Source organism: Apiospora aurea (genome assembly GCF_038362705.1).
Source record: "Apiospora aurea strain CBS 24483 chromosome Unknown utg000001l_segment0_segment0, whole genome shotgun sequence".
NCBI classification, from domain to species: domain Eukaryota; kingdom Fungi; phylum Ascomycota; class Sordariomycetes; order Amphisphaeriales; family Apiosporaceae; genus Apiospora; species Apiospora aurea.
Genome location: NW_027117388.1, coordinates 1378974 through 1405001, shown reverse-complemented (window position 1 = coordinate 1405001; position 26028 = coordinate 1378974). Strand labels below are relative to the sequence as shown.

Below are 26028 nucleotides of genomic sequence, written 5' to 3'. Positions count from 1 at the left end.
AAAGGTCGAAACCATTCAATTTTGCCGAGCAACACTTTCCTATTTGGTTATTCGATATTGTAAACACCTTCAACGTTTAGTATTGCCTTTTCAATTCCACTACTGTCTGTATACTTATTATAGCAAAAGACGATGTTAGTGGTGCTGCCAAGGAACCTGAGGCCGGCTGCCGCAAGTCAAGGACACCGCCTGCTCCACATAGCATGAATCGCTATTCACCTAATCCCTTTGTACCACTGTTGTTGTTTCAAGCACTGAATATCCCAGCTGATCGCTTCTAGCAGCACCTGGCTTGCCTGGGGTGGCTGGCTCCCAACTAGCAACAAGAGATTAGGTCGGGTATATCTTGGCGAATCCAAGCATGTTTTGCTTGCATCGTGGAATAGCGGTACGTGTTTGTAGAGTGCACCTTTTCGAATCCCTGACAGAAGAACTTTGTCTTTACTTGGCCTGATTCCCTCGAGCTTTATTAAATCCTCGCATCCACGGGATTCATACTGGCATTTAACCCCGAGCCAGGACCCCGAGTGAAATGCCAACACCCCAGCCACTCGCCCACGCACGACGGGCTAAGCAAGTAAGCATTCGGAGTTGCAGCTCAATAGCCCCGAAGTCCCCTGCACTATGTAGGCCAAGCACATACCACAGTTCCCGCAGGATCTGCAGATGGCGCTCCATTAGGCTGGCTAGGCTAGGCTGCGAAGAAATCCCAATTTTCCATCCATCTCGAAACCTGACGTCATTTTTACGCTGACGGGCTGAGAAGTTTCGCTCAGCCCGGTAGGACAAGACGCAGAGCGTATGTAATAAGTAGAGAGAGAGAGAGAGAGAGAGAGAGAGAGAGAGAAGAGAAAGTCCTTCTGCTTAGTGCTTAGAAAGATGGATGGTGGTACAAACACGCACGAAGTCCCGAAGAAGCCGCTGAGATTAGCTGCTGTTCGGGTCCTTCAGAACATTAGAACTGCCGCCCGCACAAGAACCCGCACAACTGCCACCCTACTACGCGCCAGCCCAGCGTTATGCAATCATGGCAATCTCCCCCGTATGACGAAACCAGTTTCGCAGGCCCTGTCAACCAACCTGTCAGACCGGGGAGCAGGTGAGGTCATACTATCTGGACAACCCTATCCGTTTTAATCAGCAAAAGAAGGCTGCGCGCTCTTTTTTCAATTTTTTTTTACAATTTGCCAATACATACATGCAAAGGAAAAACCGAGATCCTTCCTGAGATCCTATGTTGGATACACTCCGCTGTATATTATCGCCTTGATACTGCTGTTTGCGCTTGGCAGACAGACAGACAGACAGTCGCTCGCTCAGCTTTTTTCAATCTCCCTTGTAACAACAAACAAGCAACAAAGCAGTCATGGCGACATACCGTGCACATTTCCCCTACTGGGTAAGTCCATCACATTCTTGATGCCTTCGAGATGGAGCAAGAGAATTATAGAGAACCTTGACTAACATCATGATGCCTCCCAGGTATTGCCCTTGATATCCGGAGTCATGTGGCTGGCGACCCTGTTGGGCCTGCTCATCTACTGGATCGTCGACACGCACCGCGTCAAGTACCCCTCGATGCAGGGCGACCAGACCATCGCCTACATTTCGGACGTCGGCGCGGCCGAGCTCAAGCCCCTCTTCGTGACGGGCTGCATCATCACGACCATCTTCCTGGACCTCTCCTTCGGCGCCGACCGCTGGCTCCGCCACCGCGGCCGCCTCGTCCCCAACGTGAGCCGCACCGAGAAGGTGCTGTCGGGCCTGACCATCGTCTTCGCCTTCGTCGGCACCATCGGCCTCACCTGCCTCTCCGGCTTCGACACGGCCCACTACCACACCCTGCACGACATCTTCCTGCTGCTCTTCATCGCCGGCTACCTGCTCTCCGCCGTCTTCATCTGCTGGGAGTACCAGCGCCTGGGGATCAAGTACCGCGAGCACCGCGTCCTGCGCATCTCCTTCTGGATCAAGCTCACCTTCATCATCGTCGAGTTCCTGCTCGCCGTCGCCTTCGCCGCCACCAACTTCCTGAAGCGCTACGACGACGCCGCCATCATCGAGTGGGTCGTCTCCTTCGTCTTCTCCTTCTACGTCTTCTCCTTCTTCGTCGACCTCTGGCCCGCCCGCTACACCGCCAACGGCCGCGGCTTCAAGACAACCGGCATGAACGCCAGCTCCGCCGAGATGGCCGAGGCCGAGCAGTCCAACCTCGACCACCCCGCCAGCGGCGGCGGCGGCGTCGGCGTCGGCTCGCGATTCACCGAGGACAGCCAGCGGCCGCTGCATACGGGTCGCGTGGGGCCCGGCGCCAACTTCTAGAAGATCTTGGCCCCCACCCGATCCGATCGGCAAGACTAAACACAACACGACATTAAAACTTCCTATTATATAGCATCCGATTTACCTATAGAATGAGAAGAATCACAAGGCATTGAAGGAAAAGCATACGACGAACACGACTACGGATAGCGACTGCGGAACAAGATACCAATTTTGTATATGGGCTGTATTGATCATGACAACATTCGGCATGGCGTTCCGGATCAGCATGGGTTTGCATCAACAGCATAGAGCGAGATTACAGATCTGATAGAACGACTGAAATTTCGATAATTAATCATTTAATCATCACCACCTATTTCAATCCGTCTTTGCCATGTATATGATATAGTTTGATCCTTTAGCAGAGTGGAAATACCCCGTGGTTGGGACAAGAGTACCTAATTCGCAGTCCCTGTACATGATTCATGTTGCAAAATGCACTTCGCATCATTACTATTAACCTATAGTAACGCTGACGATCACCAAAATGACACCAGACACTGTTGCCAGGTGATCACCTCTCGTTATGCTTCGATCCTTGTTCATTCAATGCGTCCTCGACGCGACCTGCATACAGAAAGGGGGCTAGCCAGCGAAATCATGTCTTTCCCCAAACCAACCCTCATGAAACGAACCGTAAAGCAACCGCCAAAATGTAATATACATACATAGGAATATTCGGTTTCATAACCCGTTTCCCTGCCCGAACGTATACCAATCTTACACCTAAGCTACTCACTAGACCATCATTTTTCTTAAGAAAGTAATGTGGATTAATTCAAATTAGGAGAAGAGGTAAAAGGACTCCGTAGTGAAGAAGAGAGAAATAATCTTAGTGTTTGAGACTCCACCAATTCATATAATCTCCAGGAACCTCGAGTCCCGATTGGGACTATGACTCTTCCTTGACGCCGGGTCCCCCATCGGACGCGGCGGGCTCAAACCTCCCGCCCCGTTGGCAGAGGTATGACTAATCACCGGTGCCACGTCATGGAAGTACTCGTCTTCGCTGGAGCTGCTCATGGGCGAGACAGCTTCCGGGTTGGCAAGGCTCACGGACGGCGCCAGCGAGTGGCCCGGCGAGGAGGACGAGAAGACGTCCGGCTGCTGCTGTGGTGATGACTGTCTACCGGCCATGGCTACGGCGTGGACGCTGCTGCTACTACGAGCATTGTTAACACTGGCCGTGCTCCCGTTCTGCGACGACGAGCCAAAGCCCGTCAACGCCGCACCGCCGATGAATTGTCTCTTGCCTTTTTCCTTTGGCTTAGTAGTTGTGTTGTTCTCCTGCTGCTCCACGTCCGATTTGGATCCCCGGTGGAAGTGTGATTTGAACCAAGACCTCACCCGAATCGTGGGAGATTTGTCCCCTGAGGATCCGCTCGACTTGGTTCTGTGCTTCCGGATGGCGGACGCATCCGGCATGTCAAGGTCATGCTCCGCACGTGTGGTGGCGGCGCCCTCCGTGGGGGCTCAGGGGTGGTGATGGTGGCAGGTGCAGATGCGGGAACCCTGACCGGTTGACCAGCATCGTTCAGTTCGACCCGCTCGATCGGTGCGATTTCCTCCTCGCGCGGCGCCGCCACGTCGGTGGGAGCCGCCACTGCGACGGCCGCAGACTTGCGCTTTTCCTCCTTGGCAAGACGCTTCTGCTCGGCTCTGGCAGCCTTCTCTTCCTCCTTCTTGGCCTTGGCCTCCGCTTTCTCCTCCTGCCTTCGCTCCTTGGCTTCTTGCTTTTCTTGCTCTACTCGAGTGTTAGCCAAACCGACGGGCATCTCCTAAACACCGGAAGATTTTACGTACCTTTCAACTTTTTGTTGATGTCATTGACTTCCTGTTCCCTCTGTTTCTCGATCTCCTTTTCTTCCTTCTGACGCTCCTCTTCCAGCCTCTGTTCCGTCAACCTGGCGTGCTCTTGCTCCGCCCGTTCGTTGATCTCGTCGATGACCGGCTGCACCCTGCTCGCGGCGATCGCATCGATATCCTCCTGCTCCATGTACTTACCAGCACCAAGGTCGATCTTGCCGTGCTTGCTGAGACGGTCGTCGCTGCGCAACTGGGCTGCAGCATGGGCCTTGGAATCCCATGAAGTCTTGGTCGAAGGCGGTATCATGCCCGTCTCCTTGGCAATCTTTTCATCCATGCCCTTTAGGCGCGCCGAGACGTTCCTCTGTGCGGCCGCCATGAGAGCGTCGCGATCATGCTGCCGCTTCTGCTGGTCCACCTGAGACACTTTGCTGTTGAAGATAGACATCTGGCGACGAATCTGCTCGGACCGCTCGCGATCATTGCGGATGTCACCCTCGCTGGAAGATCGCCTCCTAGTAAGCTTTCCTCTCATTTTGGTTTTCCGTGGCGACTGGCCTTGCCCATAATAGTCCTTGTAGTTTCGACTTGACATGTTGATCTCCAGCTTGGCCAGCCTCGCCTGTGCAGCCTTGTAGGCGGCATCCTGTAGGCTGTTGAACTGCATAGGGGGCGCTTGATCGTCGTCGCTGAAACTGCTTGACCTGCGCCGCCGCGAGTGCGGGGCTGCGTCTTTTTGGCTTTGTGTCTTCTTGGTCTGGTCGATGACCTTTTGTTGCTGGTCGAACATCTTCTTGGCCATGGCGAGGGCGGAGGCGTGGAGCACATCCTCCCGCCGCTGCTCGTCTACCACGGGCTGGACCGGTGGTTTCGACGTAAACATCTGGCGATTCATGTGCACAAACGGCGTCGCGCCAGCAGTCTCTCTCGGGGACGCGGATGCTTTTGGCTTGTGCGCAGCCGTTGCGGCCTTCAGCGCATTGGCGGCGGCGTTGGACTCGTCCGGGTAGGCCTCCTGCTTCTTGGCGGTAGAAGGTAAGGTGTTGGCGCGCGAGCGTCTGGTGGTGGTCGGGGTAGCCATGGTGCCTTTGGCAGCGACAAGTGAGCGCTGTCGGTCGATGGGCACGGAGGCGTGGGGATTTCGTCGAGAGGATCGGTCGGCGTTGAAGGCTGATGTGGCTGCTGTGTGGCCGTGGTCGGTCGCAGAAGGTTTCCCACTCTCTGCGCTTCGGGTAGCAGCCTTATGGGCAAGCAGGGCCGCCTGCGCACCGTGGTTGCTAGGTTTGGGGGCCCAGGCAGTAGCCATCTTGTGGTCTTTGGCGAGCACGGCAGCAGCGGAAGCCGAGGCCGACCTATCCGGGGTCCAGATCTCAGGTGACTTCTTACTCTGCCAACCTAAAGAAGCAGCAGCGCTGGCAGCAGAACCGTTTGGCGCAAGTCCTATCGAGGGGTAACTGGGCAGATCTCGCGGTTGCGCATATACCAGTCGGCCGTGGTGGCCTTGAAGGTTGAAGTTAATACTTGATACTTTAATATGGGTGGAGGCAGAATGGAGAGCACTCCCTGCAAGAGGGCTAAATATGGCAATGGGAGAGTCTCACCTGCAGGTATAGTGGAGGTGTCGTCATGGGTTTGTTGGACCTGCATTTTAATTGGCACGGGCTGCGCGAAGCAACCTTAGAAATAAAGGGCTGGGCTCTCTGTAAGCGACCCGGATCTGCAGTTTCCAAGTCCCTTGTCCCCGTTGTATTGCCCGCAAAGGTCCCGCCTCCGAGGTTTCCTTTCAGGTGGAGGCCGTGATGGGGACTCGATATTCCCCGAATGCGCGAAACGTCCAGTCAGCGATGCGCCGTGGGTTGCCTGCTCAGTCACCACCTCTGGTGATTCTTAGAAACGGTACGGAGAGTTCGTGGCTAGGTAGGTAGGGTTCGCTTATGCGTGTCTCTGGATGGGTAAGTAGGTTTGCTGATGTGTGTGACACCGGACGAGATGCGTTTTTCCGCAGTCATTTGCCCAAAAAGAAGAAGCAAGGGGAATTCCAGCATGATCTCGTCAGCGGCAGTGTAGAATTAAGTACTACGGACACTGGCAATCATGGCAGCGGTCGAAGATGCAGTGTGGACTGCACTAGACTGGATGCGACGGGAGGCCCTTCACCCAACCTATGGGCTATGGGCTAGCGGTGGCCTACATAGAGTCCCAAGACAGTACCGTCATGATTGTGTTAGACAGCCCTTTAGTCCCCTTTCACGGCGATGGTGTTTGGCACGCTGGCTTAGATCTGTCTTGGGTGTCGGGTTCTGCCTGCGGCCATTGGGCCTCCTGGCCTCCTGCGCAGAATTCGAGTGCGAGGCTTGGAGCTTACTTTTGCTTGGACAGGATCTCTTGACGTCACTCGACAGGCTCTCCGGTCTGGACATGCAGTCGGGCCCACCCTTGGTCATGGTGGAGTGGAGCCTCTAGGATCGCTCGGGATGCGATCCTGGTCTCCTTGAATGGGAGACACTGATCACAGAAAAGCCACCACGTCCATTCCACCCAGCTAGGAGCTGCTCAGGGGGCCGGCAGACCGGTAGTCGAGGTCGTAGGAGGGTATCAGGGACCTGGGAGACGTACCAATTGATATTTGACTCTCTCTAGAGAAGTATATTTTGCATCTGCCGAACATATCATTCCGTCTTTTGAGGTGACCACTGCGATATTGCGGATGATGGGCCCTGTAGATCCATACTCATAGTTAGAATTCCATATGTATATACATAGTCATTTATTTGGACAAACACCATCTTTCAGTTTCTGATATCGATCACCTGGACAGAATCCGACGGGCCATGTACTTAGGTAATGACGCGTGGGTGGGGGACTCGCACAAACGATATGGGAATCCCTGGTGGTTAGCAGCCATCTGGGGAGCTTTTTAGCCAGAACAAGGGCCCCTTCACCGTTTTCCGCATGCCTCCCGCTTCTGTTCAATATTGATTTTTTTTAACTAACTACATGCTTTACTTGTAACCGCTCAGAGATTCTTCCGAATGGGCATCCTTTCAGGTGACACTACCAATTCAGGTGGCAGCGTGCGCATCGCCAATGGCAACCGGCAGACGAAACGGGCTCTAGATCTGTCCTTTTCCCAGTCTTCATGCACCGAGAACGACGGCGGGCAAGAACTTGCAGTGGTATGACTGTTTATTAGTGTTCTGAGATGAGAGCTCTCTTTCCTCAAAGCAGGTTGTGGAATGCCAATCTGACGTTCCTAGCTGGAAGAGCTGTGTCACACAAGAAAAGAAAAACCATTGCCCTCACGGTGGAAGGATTCCGCGTTTTGTTTGTTTCCAGCATTTGCCAAGACCTCCAGAGTCCAAAGAAGCAACACACCCCTTGACATGATGATCGACATAATAGATGGGATAGCTCAGTTTGCCGTCCGTACTAGCTGTGTGCCAAAAGCAGCTGTCACCTGCAGCTTCAGCTCCAGCCGAGCTTCAGTTCGAACAAACATCCGATGTTGCTGAAACCGAGCGCCTGATGTTTCAAGGTCCAAGTCTTGGGGTATCTCCTTAAGTAATCAGGCCCACTGGTATTCGACTGGGTGAATTGCTGCAATGTTCAGTTTCCATATTCATACCTATATATTGTAATTTGGTAATGGAGATCAAGTCGTTTTGGAAGCTGAAATGATCTACGTTCTTGCTTCAGCCCTGTGGTTCTGCGTAAAACCTGCCTGTAAGAAAGCGGAGACGAAAGTGCGTGCATCTGATAACCCCCTGCCTGTAAGCGAAAAAATACGCCAAGTAGATCCGACACAGCCAGCCAACGAACGCACTTCCAAGAAAAACTGCAGTATAGTCGTCACAGCCAAAAAAGCTGCAGCCATACTCACACCAGATACAGCCAAGAGAAACCGCCAATCTTACGTTCCCATTGTATCGGCAATTCACTGACTGCATCATATCTTGGCAATATGGGCGAAATGGACCACAATGCAATTCTCGACAACGTCCAGAACTTTCGAGACGTTGGCCAAACCGTTAATACCCAATGTGGAAAGAGGTAAACCTCTACTCCTGCGGCTATCGATATCCGAGAAGGACCTGAAACTAAACAGCGGTGTGCCATCACCTAGGCTTGTTCGAGAGGGTGTCTTTTTCCGATCAGCGCGGCCAGGTGAGTGCTTCTTATACCACTCTCGGTCACGTGGCTGCCTCCTCCCCAGGTTATAGCATCGTCCGTGAAGCTTTCTTTCCAGAGTGCTGATGCCAAGTACCTTTGAAGATGATGCCAGCCCGGAAGACCGCCGCAGGCTGAAGGATGAATATGGGATCAAGACAGTGATAGACTTGCGAACCAAGTATGTGTTCTCTCAGTCTTGACCTCTTTAAGATAGCAGCTGACCCATTCCCCAGAACCGAACATGTCAAGCAAGCCGAGAAGCGCCAAGCCGACCTCAAAGTCCCGGCCCTTCTCCAGTCAAACGCCGCCCTGGCCGAGCCCGTCCAGATCCCCGGCCTGCGGTACCTCGAGATCAAGATCACGGGTGGCAAGTTCGAAAAGTTCCTCATCAGCCAGCTATCCTGGCTCGGGTTATTGTGAGTAGTACCCGTCCTGGACACACATACTCAACTTACCCCAACTTGTATGTATGAGAAAATATGCTAAATCAGTCTCCACAAAGCAAACTCATCTTCCTCTACATCCTCGGCCAACGCATCGCCGCCATCCGCATCATGAGTCAGGAAGTCATGCTCCCGCGCGGCCTCGTGGGCATGGGCCTCGACACCCTCGACTACTCGGGCGCCGACATCCTCGAGGCCCTGAACGCCTTCCTGGAACCACCTCCCGCTCCCGCTACCACCAGCAGCGGTGTCAGCGGTGTCAACGGTGGCGGCGGTGGCGGCGGCGGCGATCCTTCCCTCCCCATCCTGGTCCACTGCACCCAGGGCAAGGACCGGACGGGCCTCATCGTCGCCCTCGTCCTCATGACTCTGGGCGTGCCGCTCGAGGCCATCAGCCACGACTACCTTCTGACGCAGCAAGCCCTCGAGGCGGACCGTGAGACTCGCATCGCCGAGATCGAAGAGATCGGCCTGACGCCCGATTGGGGCGACTGCCCTCCCGACTTTGTCGCCAGGATCCACGACCACCTCGAGAGCCAATATGGTGGTGTTGAGGCTTACCTAGATAGCATAGAGTTTGGTAGCGACAAGCGGCGCAGGTTAGTCGAGGTGCTAGGCGCATGATTACGTGTACATGGGCGTGGGCAGCTCGAGTTAAATTGTTGTCTGATAGTACATATTTGCATACAATAGGCATTTTAGGCACGTCAAACGTAGCATCGTACGGGGGAGGGTAGGCTCGATCCAGGGTGCACAGGAGGTAGCGAACCATACCAAGTACAAAGGAACATTAGTGTTGCTGGAAAATGATGTCTATTTCTTTCTAAAACGACCTTGCATCCAGCACCGATACATCTTCAACTGCTTGGCTCTATTTACCAAGAGTCTTCGGTCAACGCCAAGGTTTTCTATATCGAAAAGTTCTTTCGGCTCCGTCGTCTCGGCGGCGGGTGATGAATCTTCACCCTCCGTGGGCCTCATGTTGGGCAGAGTCTCGCCCTTCCATATCTTGGCGAGCTCGTCTTCTTCGAAGAAGTAGACGCGCGTACCGTCACCACGAATGTAAAAGTTCTCATCCAGGTATCGGCCCTTCTTGAACCGGACCTGCGCGAGATCACCTCTTCCATAGTCACGGAAGCAGACTTCGCCGCCGGGCTTGAGGACACGGTAGATGTTTTGAACAGCCTTCTTCCACTGCAACGGGGATAGGGCAGAGAAGATGAAGATCATGACTACGACATCTACTGAGCCTTCTCCTAGTCCAGGGGGAGCTCATCACTTGCAACATCCCACACATCAGCTTGCATGTGCTCGGTGTTGTACTCTTCATGACCACGCATGACTTCCACGGCCTTCTTGGAGAAGTCGCACGCGTGTACCTTGAGCTTAGGGTTCTTGTTGTTTGCCAGAATAGGAAAGGCCGTGTTACCGGCGCCAGCACCGACTTCCAGGACTACTACGGGACCGACATCTTCTTCAGTGACCTTACCCAGGATAGGGAACTCTTGTTGTAGCCACTTGCGGTTCTTGAAGAAGTTGGCCGTGTTGTTCTTGTAGAAAAGGTTCCACCATTTGGCAGGGTCTGAATTGAATCTGGCTGATAAGAAAGTTAGCACGAGGCTTCTCTGCAATGGTCAAGTGACAAAAGAATTGTGTTTGGCTTGGGAAGTCAGATGGGAGCGAAAGACATTTGCTATTACAGTTTGTCATCATCTTAATCAGATGAACTATGCGATTGTTGGGAATCATCATCCAAGCCAGGGTCGTATGAGAAAATGTGTGGTAAGTGAGTGGTAGTAGAGGAATTCGTGACTTACTCTTGTCAAAGTCGGAGACTGGCGACTCGCGTTGCTTCTGGAATTGCTCCTCAGCGTACTCCTTGTAGGTGTCGTCAGTCTCCACGTGGTCCCACGCATTGAACTCGAAGACGTTGTCATCTTGTTGCAGGAAGCGGGACCCGAACTGGAAGGGATCTGTCCGCTTCATGTTGTGCTGGGGATCATGGCTCCGGTGCGGTGGTAGCGAGGTAGCCGCGGCAGCCTCGACGGCAGGAGAGACATCCTTCTCTTCCAGCACGAGCGTGGAGGCCTTGTCTGCCAGCTCTTGCTCGGTCGAGGCTGGCGGCAGCTCACATGCTGCGGCGGAAGCCATATCGAATGAAATAAGAATGCACTCTCAGTATGTCACTGAAGCTATGGGTGTTTCACGACCGACTTCTCGGGCCCATGCTGGCAAGCTGACAATCGGCGCAAAAGGCTTCTTGTTTATTTGCTGAGTTGGGAGGAAGAAGTTTTCTCAGAGCGGAAAAAAATATTGAAAGCACTTTTGAGGAAGCCAGCAAGGTGGGGCGCGGGGGGGCCACCAAACCAACCAGATCGTGGCTGGCCGAGCAAAGATGCGATTTATCTGTGGCTGGAACTTTTTATCGATTGCCAAGCCGAGATCGCATCGAGAAAGACTGGCGATAGTAGCACGATTATGGTCGACGTCACGATCTTTGGTTTTCCATGATTCGGAGGAAACAATTGAACCAGTCGCTGATGATGGATTCATAACGACGAAAGTCGCTCTTTACTTGTCAATCTCGTAGACAACCTCTCCACCCGATCCAACACAGCATGGCGACGACAAGCCTCAGGCCCTGCGCCCAGCGGCTCGCCCGCAATGCGCCCCGAGCCGTCGCACGACCTTGGGCGCCCTCACTCGCCCACCAAACCCGCCGCGGCTTTCTCAACATCCCCGGCCTCTCCATGCCCGACGCCAACAGTCCCCCACAGCACCTAACGGCCCGGCGCACGCTCCCCTACGCCTCGGACCGGCTGTACGAGATCATCGCCGACATCGACAGCTACCCGCGGTTCCTACCCTACTGCGCCTCGGCGCGGGTGACGCGCTGGACGGACCCGGCGCCTCTGCCCTCTTCTTCTTCGCCATCATCACCTGAAGAGAAAAACACCGCTCAAGCCCAGAGGCGTTGGCCCGCGCAAGCCGATCTCACCGCGGGCTGGGGCGGCCTGCAGGAGACGTACACGAGCCGAGTCTTCTGCGTCCCGGGGCGGATCGTCGAGGCCATCTCCGGCGAGGCAGGCCCCGAGATCCCCGCCGCGGAGCTGGAACGCCTGGGCCTGCGAGATCCGGGCCCTGGGGCCGGCATAGGCGGGGGGCCGTGGGGGCGTCTTCAAGAGCCTGGTGACGCGCTGGACGGTGCGGCCGCTGCCGAATACGGACACGACGGGGGCGTCAAAGGTCGACTGGAGCGTGGTGGACCTGAGCCTCAGATACCGGTTCTCAAATCCGTTGTACGCCGCGGTCAGCTCGGCCGTCGCCGACAAGCTGGCGCCCGTCATGGTGGAAGCCTTTGTCAAGGAGGCACATCGCGTGCTGGGTAACCCTAGGAAATCATGAACCTCTGGGGGAAGTTAAGAGCAATCGAAGGAGGCTGTACCTCTCGAACCCTCTACTAGCTAGACTGTACAGTGTCAGCTCCAACAACGGCAGCATAGAGGCACATTTTTAGAACCACGCATTGGCGACGGAGTTTGGACAAGAGAGGATTGGAATTGTTTTGAATTGTATTTATTTGGCTCGTGTTTGACTCGAAACTCCATGGTTGGACCACTCCACTGTATAAATATAAAAAAGAAGACACCAGTCAAAGACACTCAACCATCGTATACTCCCCAACATGACTCATGCTTGCCTAAACGCCCTAATTCCTCGTATCATGGCCCCGTAAACCTTATTGTAAAAGCCAACGCTTCCACTTCAACATGTCTCGTCTCGTCTCGCCTCCTCCCAAATAGTCAAATCCAAATAATATAGAATTGGCGATTATTCAGACCACCAGCTCTAGAGGGCGGTGGTAGTCAAATATCCAACCAATTCGATGTAGAAGTACCCAAGACAGATTAGTGGTCATCGCCAGTCCGCAACCGCCTTTGAAAGAAACCAGACAAGCTACTCCTGTCCCAGAACAATGATCAGACTGTCTTTAGCCGGGGTATAATGCCATAAATCAGTAAGCAAAGAAAAGAGGAAGGTCTCGAAACTATAAAATAGATGAGACAGAATATATGCAGTAAATTCGACAATTTCCGACGTTCCTTTGGCACCCATCATCCGTGGGTTACGCTGAAAGCTACTTTCGTCTAGAAGAGGAAGGGTTAGTAATGGCCGATATAGAACGCCGAAAAGGATAGATGCCATTGACTTACGAGGACTTCTTCGGCTTGGTTTGTTTCCCCGCCATGAATTGCAAAAAGCCACCGGCAGCAGGTTTTGGTGCCTTTTTCTTGGACGACTTCTTCTCTACTTGGATAATGCGAGGATCCATGCCACCTGGGCGCATTGCTGGATGTGGAGGTGGTGGAGGGGCGCCATGTTGTCCGTGGTGGTCGGGATGATGCCCTCCCATCGGTGGGCCGGCCGGGCGCTGTCCCATACCCATGGGCATGCCGTGCATACCAGGACGGCCAGGCATAGGCATCCCGGGAGCTCTAACCCCAGGAGGCACACCGCCGGGCCGACCTGCCAAGTGGGCTGCTGGGTTTGGTTGCCTGTCCATCGGCCACATATGCATCGTGATGGCCCAATCGGGTTCGATCACTTTATCCCAGACCTGGGGGAGAATGATCTCGCCATCGGGACCAAGGAGATCGTAGTGGCCAGCTTGTACATGTGGTCCAATAACGTCGACATGCAAGAAGGCTTGCTTGATGAGCTCTTCCATGCCCTATAATTATGTTAGCCATGCGTCAATCAACGAATAGGGAGGCCGATTCTTACCTGCCAAGTCTGACATATGTGGAAGGGGAAGCTGAACTTTCTCCCAACGGCATCCTTGAATCGAATGGGGGCCTTGTCTTTACCCATCGATTTCTTGTTTGCCTCCTCGGCCTTCTGTTTGGCTTCCTCCAAGAGCCTTTTCTTGTAAGCATCCTCCTCCTTCTTCTTCTCTGCTGCGGCGGCCGCGGCGTCCTCGGCATCCTTCTTCTCCTTTTCCACCTTTGCCCGTGCCTCGAGGTCTGCCTTCAATTTGGCTTCAGCCTCGAGATTCTTGCGCCATTCGGCTTCCTCATCGGCCTTCTTCTTAGCAGCGGCCTCAGCTTCCTCCTTTGCCCTGAGGGCAGCTTCAAGTTTGGCTTGGGCCTGAGCCTCGGCCAGAGCGGCAGCTTCGGCTTCCTTCTTCTTCCTCTCTTCTTCGGCTTTGCGTTCCGCCTCGAGCTTGTCCCGGGCTTCTCTCTCTGCTTTGGCCACAGCCTCTGCTGCGGCTTTGGCTCGCTCCTCGTCGGCCTTGCGTTCTGCTGCAAGCATGTCTCGCGCGTTTCGCTCTGCCTGGGCAATAGCTTCTGCTGCAGCTTTTGCGCGTTCGGCCTCGGCCTTCTTTTCCGCCTCAATGGCTTCCCGAGCGGCAATTTCAGCTTCTCTCTTGGCCTCCTCAATCTGCTTCTTGGCATTCTCTAGAGCGATTGCTCTCTCTTCTGCCCTGGCCTTTTCTTCTCGGGCCATCTCTTCCATTTTCCTCCTGAAAGCATCTTCGGCCTCGGCGCGTATCTTGGCTTCCAGCTCTCGTTGCTTTGCATCGGCTTCCGCCTTAGCTTGCGCAGCTTCGATCTCTGCGAGTTTCTTCTTCATTGCCTCCTTTTCGGGATCTTCCTTGGGGGCTCTGGTGGTGGGGCCGGCGTACGAGGAGCAGGCGTACGGGGAGCAATTTCCGTTGGTGGGGGAGGAGGAGAAGCCCACTGCTGATATTGTTGCATGGCTTGAGGCATTGGGTACTGGCCACCACCGTTAAAGTATTGCCCTCCAGGGTACGGCATCATTTCACCACCACCACCCCAGCCACCCCTGTGGTCATTGCCAAAGTAACCTCCGCCAGGGGCAGCGTTGTTTGCCGCGAAGGGATTGTACTGGTTTCCGTACGGCACCATCTGCTGCTGCCCTCCATAGGGGGCTGGAGGACCGTAGGCGCCAGCATGGCTTGGTGGTGCATACGGCCCCGGATGCTGACCACGACCACCGTAGTAACCGACTGGGCCTGGGCCGCCGGCGCCCCCTAGGCCCCCACTGGGAGCCCCGAAGGGGGCGCGCGGCCCGTAGTATGGGTCTTCAGAATCCAGACTGGGCTCTGGGTTCGGCGCGACGTGCCGAAAATCGGAATGAGCCCTTGCTTGGACGACGTGACGGCGAACCGGTTGGCGAACCGTGACTCTAGATTGTGCCCAGCTGCTCTGTGCAGGACCGGGTGCGGTTGAGGCTGAGTCGTTGGGATCGAGGTCGTCGTCTTCCTCTTGGGAATCCGTCCAGTCTTCGTTTTCGTCCTCTTCTTGCTCTTGCGACGACCAGGAGTCTTCTTGGCTTGAAGACCAATTGCCGGGAGGATCAGCGTGGTAAGTTCGAACGTTGTACCCTCTGCCTCTGGACCACCAAGTATCAAGTCAGTCGCCGTGCGCGGATGCGGGGTCTTTGGTTTCGCGGTGGGCACCTACGAAGACATGAGGAGTCAAGTGAAATGTGACTGTCCTTCACTACCGACCCTTCCTCTCAAGAAAGCCGGGGCAAAGGTTGTCTCCAAGGGGAATGGAGACAGAAACTCTAGGGGATAGGACGGCCCTTTCTGTGTGAGCGGTTAGAAACACCGCGCTTATGGTTGAGTTTCGAGCTGGCTTGTGGTTGGATGCGCACAACAACAAGCAAGTGTCGCGAAACTGAGTCGGCGCCGCTAAAATTGTAATTGGCTAGAACTGCTCGACGACTAGTTCGAGGAGGCGGCGAAGGTTGGTGGGAGGAAAGAGAAATTGGCGGTTGGCGGCGGTAGTGTTGTTGTTATTGTTGTTGTCTCCGAGTGGCGGGTAGGTTAGGGTAGGCAGACAGGCAGGTAGGCGGGTGTGGGTGTCCCGAGGCCTTGGTCAGAATTTGGAGATTGGGCTGTAAGCGAAGAAGCAATATGGGAAATTGGTGCGAATTTCGGGCGTGCTATCGAACTCAAAAGGGCCACAAAGATTAGGGACCAGGCGGTGGGAAAATGAAACCGAGAAAAAGCAAGCAAGGAGTAGGTTTCCTTCTTCGAGAGCCGGTGGTTTTGTATCGCAAGCAGGTAGGTGTTTGGATGGGAGGGAGGAATACTCGCGGGGAGACGAATTCGTAGCAAGGTGACGGACGGGCCTCAGTGTGTGTAAGTGAGCGCTGGAGGGAAGATCCCGGTTGCTTTGCACAAGTTGGGTCGCAAAGGGCAGAAACCGTCGAAAATGTTTGGGTAAGGTAAAGAGGCAATTGGGTCTTATTGACCGGCCCCCTCGTCGGCTTTTTTTTTTTTTTTTCTCTCTCTCTCTCTCTCGTCTCTGCTCTCTCAGTGCTGCTTGTCTCGCTCCAGCCAAAGCGCGGGCTGGGTTAGGCAGTCCAGTCCCAAGCCGGTCCAATGTCCAATGTTCCCTCCAGTCCAATCCAGTTCCGTCCCCCAAGCCAGTCTGCGCGGTGAGCACTCCGCTGCAACAAAACGGACACACGGGCGACTGCAGGTGACCACTCGCCAGCTTGTTATGCGATTAAGCCGAAAAGCACAATCCCTGTTTAGCAGAAGTATGTGTATTGGGGTATCAGCACAGATCAATAGATGCAAATGGGGAGTAGTAGTAGGTAACAATAATGTCTGTAGGCAGGTAGGCAGGTGGTAGGTGACGCGGGGATCGTCAGGAGGAGGCACCAGATCAAGCCCTTGCGGTCTATCACTGTATGTCTCTCTTCGGTCCCCTCTCGCGCGGATGGCAAAATGGAGGGGTTGAACGATGGGTTGCGAAGAAAGATCCAGTTCGATCTACAAGCGGTCCCCCTCTCTTCTTAAATGGGCCCGAGCAGTAACGAAAGACAAGAAGACGGCAGAGATGAGGACGTTCCAGGTTTGGGGGCGGCTGAAGTCCACCGCTTATTATATAGGTGTCAGCAAAGCATTAACCATGTATGCTAGGTACTACGACATACACCCTGCCTACATGCCCGTCTACATTTTCTATCTTACCGACTTACATGAAGCAGCTGTATTTGCCTGACCTAGGCATTGATGGAGAAATCGTATCTATGTCGTAACTAAGTACCTACTTACTTAGCCACCCCGTAGTATGTATGCACATGGTATGCCACGACAAGGCTCTCCGTCTGTCCGTCCCGCCGTGTTTTTGACAAAAGGCCGAGAGAGGAGGATTCAATCTAACCTACCTGCTGTGCCTGCTGCTATTGCCGCTTGCCTGTGGACTTCAACAGCATCCGAGATGACGGTGTGTGTAATACAGCTAGCTGTAGCTAGCGACGTAACGTCTCGCAGCCCAGCCCAGCTTGCCCAGCCCGCCAGCTCTCTCTCTCTCTTCCAATCCTTGGGGGTTTCTCAAACCGCGACGGCTAGCCAGCTTCTCGGTAAGTTGTGGTTGCTGATTACTAGTCCTCACACCTAATAAGTGTGTGCCCAAGGGAGCCAAGGTTGGTCACGTTGTGCCTAGCATCTAGTGCAACTAATAAGGTAGATTAGGCGTTAGAAGGGATGGAAGCAGTGTGCATCCATCAATCATGCTTTGTCGACCTCCTCCAATTCGATTGTTTACTTACATGCACACACTTCTTTGTCATCGTTTCATCTTATTAGCAGGGAGTTATTTCCTGCGCACACAACTGGTTGCGTTCTACAGTAGCATTTTGCAGACGGATTGCCGGTGTCAGACGCACGCAGTGGTCTAGACAGAGGTCTGTAGTGGCAACGGTCTATATTCGGGGCCTTTATCCCCTTGATGGCGACAGCGCTGCCCCCACTATGCCATCCGTCCTGTGTAAGTACATATCTAGTAGGGTAAGCATTATACTTAGTGGAATAAACGTTGTACCCCGGCACTAAATATTCCTCAATGTATATATAACGCGTAATTAGACAAACAGATATATCAACTATTGCGAAAAGTACCGAATACACCAAAGGCAGCTTGGTCCCCATCAAGGGGATACATAACGAACGACTATAAAATACTCCTCAACCCTACATAAGCTACCAAGTGGAAGGATATTCTGGAACTGCGATCGGAACCTCGAGCCACAAGTGGGCACCCAGCTCGCGAGGGCTTCCTTGTTCGTTCGGGGCAATCGGAGGGGAGAGCGCGCACGGGGCGTATGTATGTATGTATGTAGTTATCAAGTACTGGGCAAACTGGGGGCGCATTGATAGACTGACGGTGCTTGCGGCGCGATGGACCCAACCCCGGCATCTGCTTTTCTGTGTATCCAGTCGCAGATCAAGAGATGTGTGCCGTTGTATCGAGCTTACCCGGACAGACCACGACTTTGAATATGTCAGACGCCAAATCATTACGAGAATAGCTGTAGTATAATGTACATAATCACTATATCCAATACTGTCACATGTCGTCATGTTTTTTTTTCTTTCTACCTGGTCTATGTTTTGACTTGACATCTGAAACCTCCTGTGAAGCGACAACCAATGTCAGTCAAGACTCAATGGGACTTCCTGACTGGCGGGGTTGGAGGGGCAAGGGCAAGGTGGCAGGGTCGCAGGGAAGGATGGTGGGAGGAAGAGTACACCGCTGTTGCTATGGGCACTATCTGGGCACTACTACGCTGCTACTTTGCCCTGCCCCTCACTCCAGTCCAGTTCAGGGCCCGGCTCGTTCTAGGCAGCTTGCTGTTGCGGGCATAGCCGATATGCAGCACTTCACTCTGAGGTGCATGAGGCTCATGCCCAATGAATTGTCCGCTGAGACCGACAGCGCACCTGTGCTTGCGTCAACGACTCCTCCTCCCAACGTTAGGGAAGCCGCTGAAGTATGTAGGTAGAACAGGCAGCTTCGTCGTCCTAGCCAATAGGCCTTCAGTTAGTTGCACGCATGTCTGATCCCCGCTGAATGGTACGGTTAGAAGTCCAGCGAGGCTTAGTACATGACAGTCTAATCCGGTGAGTCTGTCTGTGAGTCTGTCTGGCACACAAAACTGCCATCCAGAATATTGTAGAAAAACAAGGAAGCCGGCTCAGACAGCCTGAGCGAACCAACCGATAGGTTTCAAAACCCAGGCTAGGACTAGTCCTTCCGCCAAGGTCGAGTCACTTGCTGCTACTATACCGTTCCCCGATATACGCAAGTCACCGTTTATGTGTTTATCGAGCTGTCTCCACGGGATAGAAGATCTCATACTAGTATTAATAACGGTCGAGAACGCGTACACCAGCCCCAGGCATACCGAGAAAGGACAAGCTACAGGGCTGGGGTGGATATGGAGTAGGATGTCTGCATCGTTGAACGACAGTATTCGCTGCTGACTCGCTGAACGGCCATGACTGGCCTAAGTGGAACCTACAGTAGCTGGTGGATGTGAGCCTTGGCTCCCAGCCCGGCAATAGCGAGCCTAATGAAACGCCTTGCTGCCCAAGCTTCGACCGGGTCCGGTTCATCGACATGAAGGTAAAGAAACGGGTGGGGAGACTTTTCAGAAACTTTCCGGTGAGAGTTCCTTTCGAATGAAGGTGCCAAGTGCATGCAAGAGCCGCCTCGTCTTTCGATCGATTACTGTCTCCTGCTGCCTCGCCCTCAGCCTCCGCGTCCGTTGTGGGCGACTGGAGCCACGCCAGAGGGGCAGTGGGCTCGTCTAACGAATCTACATCATCCCACCATCTTCTACCCAATAGCCCCTGGCTGATTGCATGCTGCTAGCTTTTGGTAGGGTATCAATTAAGTCGACATTCTGCAAATACAGCACGCGTACCTGATCTGCCAACAATAGTGGCAGTTGGTGGCTATCATGGTTCCCGGCCGGTCAGGGGTAGAATATCCCGACTTGTTGGCTGCATGGTTTGCTGTGAGTCAGTATAGCACAGGCATAAGTGACTGGATCACCGGATCGAATCGTAGATTTGGCACCTTGCAGGCCCGCCAGCCCGCCCGCCTTAACGAACAGTCGTACTGGAACTCTTCTCTAGTAGCCCTTTGGCCGCAGCAATCTCGGCTTCGTCAAAGCCCTGCCAACCCCTTTTCCCCGGCTGTGAACCTCCGCGTAATCTCTCCGAGTTTCTCGGTGGCCAGCCCATCCAGCTTCTGGAGAGTGGACAAGTTAGGCGGCGCGAGACCATCACTTTCCGCCTGTTTTGGGGGCTTCGGTGGGTCATTGAGAAGCTGTGTTGTTGTCTTCCTAGAAGTTAGTCCAACCGCCTTGCTGGGTCGATACGGAGGGTCGTAAAAACACACTAATTTCAAGCCGTAGTAGCCACGTAGGTAGTCGTCACAGAGCTCGATGCTCCGGCAAAACCGTTTGAGAGCTTCACCTAATTGCTTGGCGCTATCGTTCTGGTCCCCCGATCCCGACTTGACGGACATGAGGAGCAACTCTCCTATTCTGGCATGGATCTAGGCAGCCGCGTTAGTGACCTGGCGCTCGAAAGTAACAAACGTCCCATCCTTACATTCCACGCGTTCGGCTGCAGTACAAGTACCTCCTCCAATGCGAAGATGGCCTGAGAGTACAATCCTTGGGAGAAGTAAATGTCACTCAGCTCCGACCAAGCCTCGCTGTCGGTGGGGGAGAAGTCGAGCAGTCCAGTGAGGGCGGTGACTGCATCCGGAATGCGACCGATGGATCGCAGGAGGGCGACGCGGCGCTTTACGATAGGCTAGAGGACAAGCTGTGTCAGACGGTTGCACAGTAGACAGACCACGCAATGTATAAGAGGCAGCCTACTATGTTTGTTGGATTCTCCTGCAGCAATGCCTCGTATTCCTTCAGTACGACTTCGAGTGTGGCGTCGTCTGTGGCATCTGCTTCCTTCATCAGGCCTATCAAGGCCATGACGCGCTCGTTGTCATCGCCAAAACGATTCACCAGACGACCGAGGCACAGATGCGCCGATTCTTCGTCTCCTGTGCGAAGGCATGAAAGTAGGAGGTTCTCGTATATGGTCCACAGCTCGGGTGTTTCGGGTGCACTGAAGAGGGATGAAAGGGCCGACGCCGTGACCGCTCCTGGGGAGTTCTTGATTATGATGGGAGCTTGCTGTGATAGTTGCAGAGCAGTCGCGGGAGACAGATGTCCCGGCGGCCGGAGGAGCGAGGACGCCATGGTTGATTGATCGAAAACTGGAGGAAGCGCGTTCCAATGGTGTTGCGATAGGAATTCTAGAGGTCCCCAGGCAATAGGTTTTGAAAAAGGTCGTTGTCGGTCGGTCACGGTGATACAGAGCTATGTCGCATCGAAGCTCGAGTTGCACGCACACTCATTCACATGTGGCCACTGTAAAGGTGCTGGGCAGCGTCGGTGACCCAGTAATTCCGCCGTGGATTAGGGAGCTTGAGAGCCAACTGGCTGGAGCTGGGACGGACTGGGGTAATTGGGTGGTAACCAGCTCACCAGTTGCAGGCTGTATTTTAGCGCAATTACGTCTTTAATAAACCCGAGCACGAACTCCAAATGGGAATCGTTGCGTGCGTACCTCTGACATTAATTGGAGGGGCACAAGACCGCCTGCAGTCCCTACCTAACCTACATCTGAAGTTGACCTGGCCTACGACTCGACCCTGCAATAACGACCAACATCTTTCTCGGCACATTCACGATGGGCCCCTACCGAAGCTGATCGCCGTCTCGTTCCTGGATGTGTAGCTGTCGTCATGATGGCCTTCGGCCCAACACGAACCCACACCGCAACTGATAACTATTAGCTTGCCGACAGCTCTGACTGGCTTCATCCCACATACGATAAGACAACTACACGTAGCCAGCGCCGGTGCAAGGCGCAAACGCCGCAAACATGTACGTTATAGATGCTGTATACTCCGGGTGCCATTCGTTCTTTGGCTAACCAGTTCCAGGTTCGAAAAATCACTTTACGACCTCATCCGGGGGATGCGAAACCATAAAGGCAACGAGCGCGAGTACATACAGAACTGCCTGAAAGAATGTCGTGCCGAAATCCGATCCCAGGACCTGGACCTCAAGGCCACCGCCATGTTGAAGCTGGTCTACCTGGAGATGTTCGGCCACGATATGTCGTGGGCTTCGTTCCACGTCTTGGAAGTCATGGCATCGCCAAAGTACCACCAGAAACGCGTGGGCTATCTCGGCGCCGTGCAGAGCTTCCGCCCCGATACTGAAGTCTTGATGCTCGCGACGAATCTCCTCAAGAAGGATCTCACGGGAGCTTCGACGACTACTATAGCGCTTCCAATCGTCGCCCTCCCTCACTTGATCACCCCCTCCTTGGCGCTCTCAACCCTCTCCGACCTGCTTCCTCGACTCAGCCATAGCAACGCCACGATTCGCAAGAAAACTATCGTCACTCTGTATAGGCTAGCTCTAGTGTTCCCGGAAACATTGCGCGCGGCATGGCCAAAAATAAAGGAGAAGCTCATGGATACAAGGGAAGACCCAAGTGTCACGGCGGCTATTGTGAATGTGGTCTGCGAATTTAGCTGGCGCCGGCCCAATGACTTCTTACCTCTCGCCCCCAGGCTCTTTGAATTACTTGTTGATAGTGGCAACAACTGGATGGCTATCAAGCTCATAAAACTGGTAAGTGCTATACATCCTGGACATTGGGTACGCAGCTTTCATACTCACTTTTGTTTAGTTTGCGACTCTCACTCCCCTCGAACCGAGGCTGGTGCGAAAGCTGTTGCCTCCTTTAACCGAAATCATTCGCAGCACCCCTGCCATGTCACTACTGTACGAATGTATCAATGGCATTATCCAAGGAGGCATCCTAGGCAGTGGCGACGATGATGACGGAAGAGAGGAGATTGCGTCTCTCTGCGTCAGCAAGCTCCGCAGTATGATCATGGTCGATGGCGACCCTAACCGTACGTTTGAGATATTGCCGCATACTAATAGGGGCTATCACTGACATTTATTTATAGTCAAATATGTGGCACTCCTCGCTTTTAACAAGATTGTGGTTACACACCCTTGGCTTGTTGCTCAGCAAGAGGATGTAATTCTCGAATGTATCGACAGTACAGATATTTCTATTCGCATCAAGTCGTTGGATTTGGTGCAAGGCATGGTCAGCAGTGAAAATCTGATATCCATTGTCAGTCGCCTCATGAGGCAGCTTAAGAGCGCCTCGCCAGAGAATGGACGGAACGCCGCCGTCGACCCAACCGATCTGGATTCGGACGAGGAAGCTTTAGAGGAAACCATTAATCCGAGACAGAAAAATGACGGCCAGTCACAACCACTCCCGGATGACTACAGGGCCGATGTAATCAACAGGATCCTGAATATGTGCTCACGGAACAACTACAGCAACCTTACAGACTTCGAGTGGTACATAGATATACTCACCCAATTGGTCCGTATGGCTCCCTTGCCCCGGCCTACAAACGACCTGGAACCAGCTTCTGGTTCCAAATCGAATATTGGGGATGCGTCGGAACGAATCGGCGACGAGCTGAGAAATGTTACTGTCAAGGTACATGCCATCCGGCCAGCATGTATCGAAGCTGCGAACGCCATCCTGGAGCAGTTCAATAAGGACGCGCCAAGCGGTCACCCTGTGACATCGGGTGCTGTGAAACCGATAGCTTGGGTTATAGGAGAGTTTGCGACTGAGACAGTATCCCCAGATGACAGTCTTGGGTCATTGCTGCAGCTTATCCCTCGGGTCACATCTCCGGAGTCGCTGGCTGCCTGTTTGCAAGCTGCCACGAAGGTCTTTTCCCTTATTGCGGGTGACAGCATAGCTCCGTGGACTCCCGAGAGGAAATCCATGATATCGTTGCTGATGGCCCGCATCATTCATGTCTTCGAGCCTCTGGCTATGCATCCGAATCTTGAAGTACAGGAGAGGGCCGTTGAGTTCATCGAATTGCTCAAATTGACAGCCGAGGCGGTGTCTGGTCAAGATGCTGCTGGGGAAGCATCAGATTATGCCCCTTTACTGCTTACACAAGCGATGCCATCCCTATTTGTAGGCTGGGAGCTGAAGTCCGTCGCGGCTTCGGCCCAGAAGAATGTACCTTTCCCGGAGGGCCTGGACCTCGACGAACCTATCAACCCAAACCTGAACTCTCTTTTAGCCAATGCCCAACCGCTCAGCATGCCTGCAGAGGAAGCAGATGAGTTTGAAATATACTACAGCAAGAGGCCACCACCCACAAGCATAGTTTCGGAACCCGCCATCAATCGCTTGGTTGAAAGTCGAGAAGAGGCTGCCAGTTCCTATCAGCAGCAGCCAACAGAAGACGCATACTTGGACCCAGATATCCTTGCCAGGAGGAAGGCAGAGCGCCGCGAGAGGAACAAAGATGATCCTTTCTACATTGGTGAAGGCAGTAGTCTCACCGGCACATCGACGCCCATACATAATATCCTCCAGAACTCCAACGGCCCCGACTTGGACGTCGACTCGATCCCTATCATGGAGCTGGATCTCAATAAGCTGAACGCAGGCATCAGCGGTAGTGTCCCGTCTCAGTCACGCAAAGCCCCTCGGCCGAAGCCGCCGCGGCAGAAGATCGTCATCGCCGCCGACGAGAACCTCGCGGGCAGCGGTGGTTCCACGCCTCGCCACTACGATTCGGAGAACAACTCGGACAGTTTTACCAAGTCGCGGGCCAAGCAGCTGAAGCAGTCGGTCCTCCTTGGTGTCGATTCGACCAACATCGGGTCGCTCAACCTCGAGGCGGAGCCCGACAGCCGCGGCTACGACTACGAAGCCCAGCAGCGCGAGGAGGCCGAGATGGCGCGCGCCATGAAGGAGGTCGAGCGGCTCCGGCTGGAGATGCAGCGCGCGAACGAACGCATCCAGGTGGCGCAGGGCGTCGACGCCGAGGGCGCGGTGGTCAAGAAGAAGGCGAAGAAGAAGAAGCCGACTGCCGCCGCACCAGCTGAGGGAGAGGGCGACTCCGGGGCTGCAGTCAAGGCGAAGAAGAAGAAAAAGAAGGTAGCGGTTCCGGCGGATGACGGTCCGGGTGACAAGGACCAACAAACGCCCGCCCCCCCTGAAGGAGGCGGCAGAAAGTGCTGGGGGAACCCGCGGCCGTAAAGCCGAAGAAGAAAAAGAAGAAGGCCAGAGCAGCGGAGATACAGGATTGAAGCTGATCGCGAGCTGTCTGCCCAGCCTTCTCACGGTTACGAGTCGAGCCTATTGGAGCACTTCGCTCCGCCTTGTACTTACGATAGAAGATAGCGGAAGTTTCACCCAATGTACAAACGGCCGGGGAGACCCGGCCGGGTGAGAGCTGCGCCGGCCCCGCCAGTCACCATTTGAATGTTAGGAAGGCAGAAGGACGAATATCCATGCCTCAAATGAAAAGCGCGCATCGGTTAGACCTATAGAGAGCCTGGGAATCATTTTAATGATGCAAGGCATTTTAAGCACAAAAACCACGTTTCTTATTGGATCAAAGAACGGAATGAAGTATGACTGATAGATGGTCTACCACTATGTCGGGCGTATGCTGCCTAGTGTTTGTTGAGGGCCTCGAGTGAGGCATGTGCGAGCAATAGTATGCGAGATAGGGTGTAGCAGCGACAACTCTATCGTATTGGTGCATTGCATTCGACTATGCACTCGGTGGCTGGCTTCCTCGTATGACCGTCGGGTTGAGTCAGACGCATGGCATACCGGGACGGGAAGAGGAAGTCTAATCTCCGTTTTACATCCGATTCGGACGACATCGTAAGGTTGGTAGTCTAGTAGCTATACACCGCCTACCGCATCAGTTTCGTATGGTGAAACTAGTCGAGGTATGTAGTTCTGACAGTAGCAAATGACATGTGGCTATCGAGGAGGAGGTATTCCGTAGATACATACATAGAGGCAGTTACCTACGTACGGTATGGGCTGGCTGGCTGTATACTTCTCCAACCCCCACCACCTGCAGTGCAGTTAAGACGCAGACCAGGGTGATCAGCCCCGCTGCAACGCTGGACAGTCAGTGAGCAGCAGACAGTGAGGGCCCGACCTGAAGATGCGGGAGTCACTGAAGGGTTTTTTTAGCCTCCGATTCGGAACCTAATAGTCAGGTAGCAAAGCAGCGCAGCAAATGGGATGGATGTCGCCATTCCACTTTACGGGGTCAAAATGTATTTCTGGCCGTACCTGGGACTGGGGCCCTTCCATCAAGTATCTTAAAGAAAGCGAGCACAGGACATGACATAACGCGGTGGATTTTCCCTTCGATTGACTCTAACTTCCTCCTCTGTTCCATACTTACATATACTTGCTTGCTTGCTTACTTACTTACTTGCAGTATTCACAGCCGTTGCGGTGACTTCTTGTACTCTCGTTTGCATACTTAGCCAG

The 26028-nt window shown here is 53.9% G+C and overlaps 9 protein-coding genes across 9 annotated transcripts; 4 read left to right on the top strand and 5 right to left on the bottom strand.

Moving 5' to 3' along the window:
- Positions 1–1366: 1366 nt before the first annotated feature.
- PG986_000448 (uncharacterized protein) lies at positions 1367–2322 on the top strand (the record flags this gene model as incomplete). The annotated part of the gene is made up of 2 exons (XM_066836670.1): positions 1367–1399; positions 1483–2322. The coding sequence occupies 2 exons, from the start codon at positions 1367–1369 to the stop codon at positions 2320–2322; spliced, it is 873 nt and encodes a 290-aa protein (XP_066705563.1).
- An 858-nt stretch (positions 2323–3180) lies between these two features.
- Positions 3181–5778, bottom strand: PG986_000447 (uncharacterized protein; the record flags this gene model as incomplete). The annotated part of the gene is made up of 4 exons (XM_066836669.1): positions 3181–3585; positions 3771–4069; positions 4129–5631; positions 5733–5778. The coding sequence occupies 4 exons, from the start codon at positions 5776–5778 to the stop codon at positions 3181–3183; spliced, it is 2253 nt and encodes a 750-aa protein (XP_066705562.1).
- Positions 5779–8384: 2606 nt separating this feature from the next.
- On the top strand, positions 8385–9368 carry PG986_000446 (protein-tyrosine phosphatase-like protein; the record flags this gene model as incomplete). The annotated part of the gene is made up of 3 exons (XM_066836668.1): positions 8385–8479; positions 8535–8717; positions 8804–9368. The coding sequence occupies 3 exons, from the start codon at positions 8385–8387 to the stop codon at positions 9366–9368; spliced, it is 843 nt and encodes a 280-aa protein (XP_066705561.1).
- Positions 9369–9557: 189 nt separating this feature from the next.
- On the bottom strand, positions 9558–9974 carry PG986_000445 (uncharacterized protein; the record flags this gene model as incomplete). Its single annotated transcript, XM_066836667.1, has 1 exon — positions 9558–9974. One exon carries the CDS (start codon positions 9972–9974, stop codon positions 9558–9560), a length of 417 nt encoding a protein of 138 aa, XP_066705560.1.
- A 26-nt stretch (positions 9975–10000) lies between these two features.
- PG986_000444 (tRNAThr (cytosine32-N3)-methyltransferase) lies at positions 10001–10895 on the bottom strand (the record flags this gene model as incomplete). The annotated part of the gene is made up of 2 exons (XM_066836666.1): positions 10001–10341; positions 10562–10895. 2 exons carry the CDS (start codon positions 10893–10895, stop codon positions 10001–10003), a joined length of 675 nt encoding a protein of 224 aa, XP_066705559.1.
- A 467-nt stretch (positions 10896–11362) lies between these two features.
- Positions 11363–12149, top strand: PG986_000443 (Polyketide cyclase/dehydrase and lipid transporter; the record flags this gene model as incomplete). Its single annotated transcript, XM_066836665.1, has 2 exons — positions 11363–11848; positions 11901–12149. 2 exons carry the CDS (start codon positions 11363–11365, stop codon positions 12147–12149), a joined length of 735 nt encoding a protein of 244 aa, XP_066705558.1.
- Positions 12150–12954: 805 nt separating this feature from the next.
- Positions 12955–15240, bottom strand: PG986_000442 (uncharacterized protein; the record flags this gene model as incomplete). The annotated part of the gene is made up of 4 exons (XM_066836664.1): positions 12955–13476; positions 13530–14521; positions 14614–15161; positions 15233–15240. The coding sequence occupies 4 exons, from the start codon at positions 15238–15240 to the stop codon at positions 12955–12957; spliced, it is 2070 nt and encodes a 689-aa protein (XP_066705557.1).
- A 4501-nt stretch (positions 15241–19741) lies between these two features.
- On the bottom strand, positions 19742–20843 carry PG986_000441 (tetratricopeptide repeat domain-containing protein; the record flags this gene model as incomplete). Its single annotated transcript, XM_066836663.1, has 3 exons — positions 19742–20134; positions 20191–20397; positions 20466–20843. 3 exons carry the CDS (start codon positions 20841–20843, stop codon positions 19742–19744), a joined length of 978 nt encoding a protein of 325 aa, XP_066705556.1.
- Positions 20844–21191: 348 nt separating this feature from the next.
- On the top strand, positions 21192–24765 carry PG986_000440 (adaptin N terminal region-domain-containing protein; the record flags this gene model as incomplete). Its single annotated transcript, XM_066836662.1, has 5 exons — positions 21192–21209; positions 21499–21533; positions 21593–22292; positions 22351–22579; positions 22637–24765. The coding sequence occupies 5 exons, from the start codon at positions 21192–21194 to the stop codon at positions 24763–24765; spliced, it is 3111 nt and encodes a 1036-aa protein (XP_066705555.1).
- Between the last annotated feature and the right edge of the window lie 1263 nt (positions 24766–26028).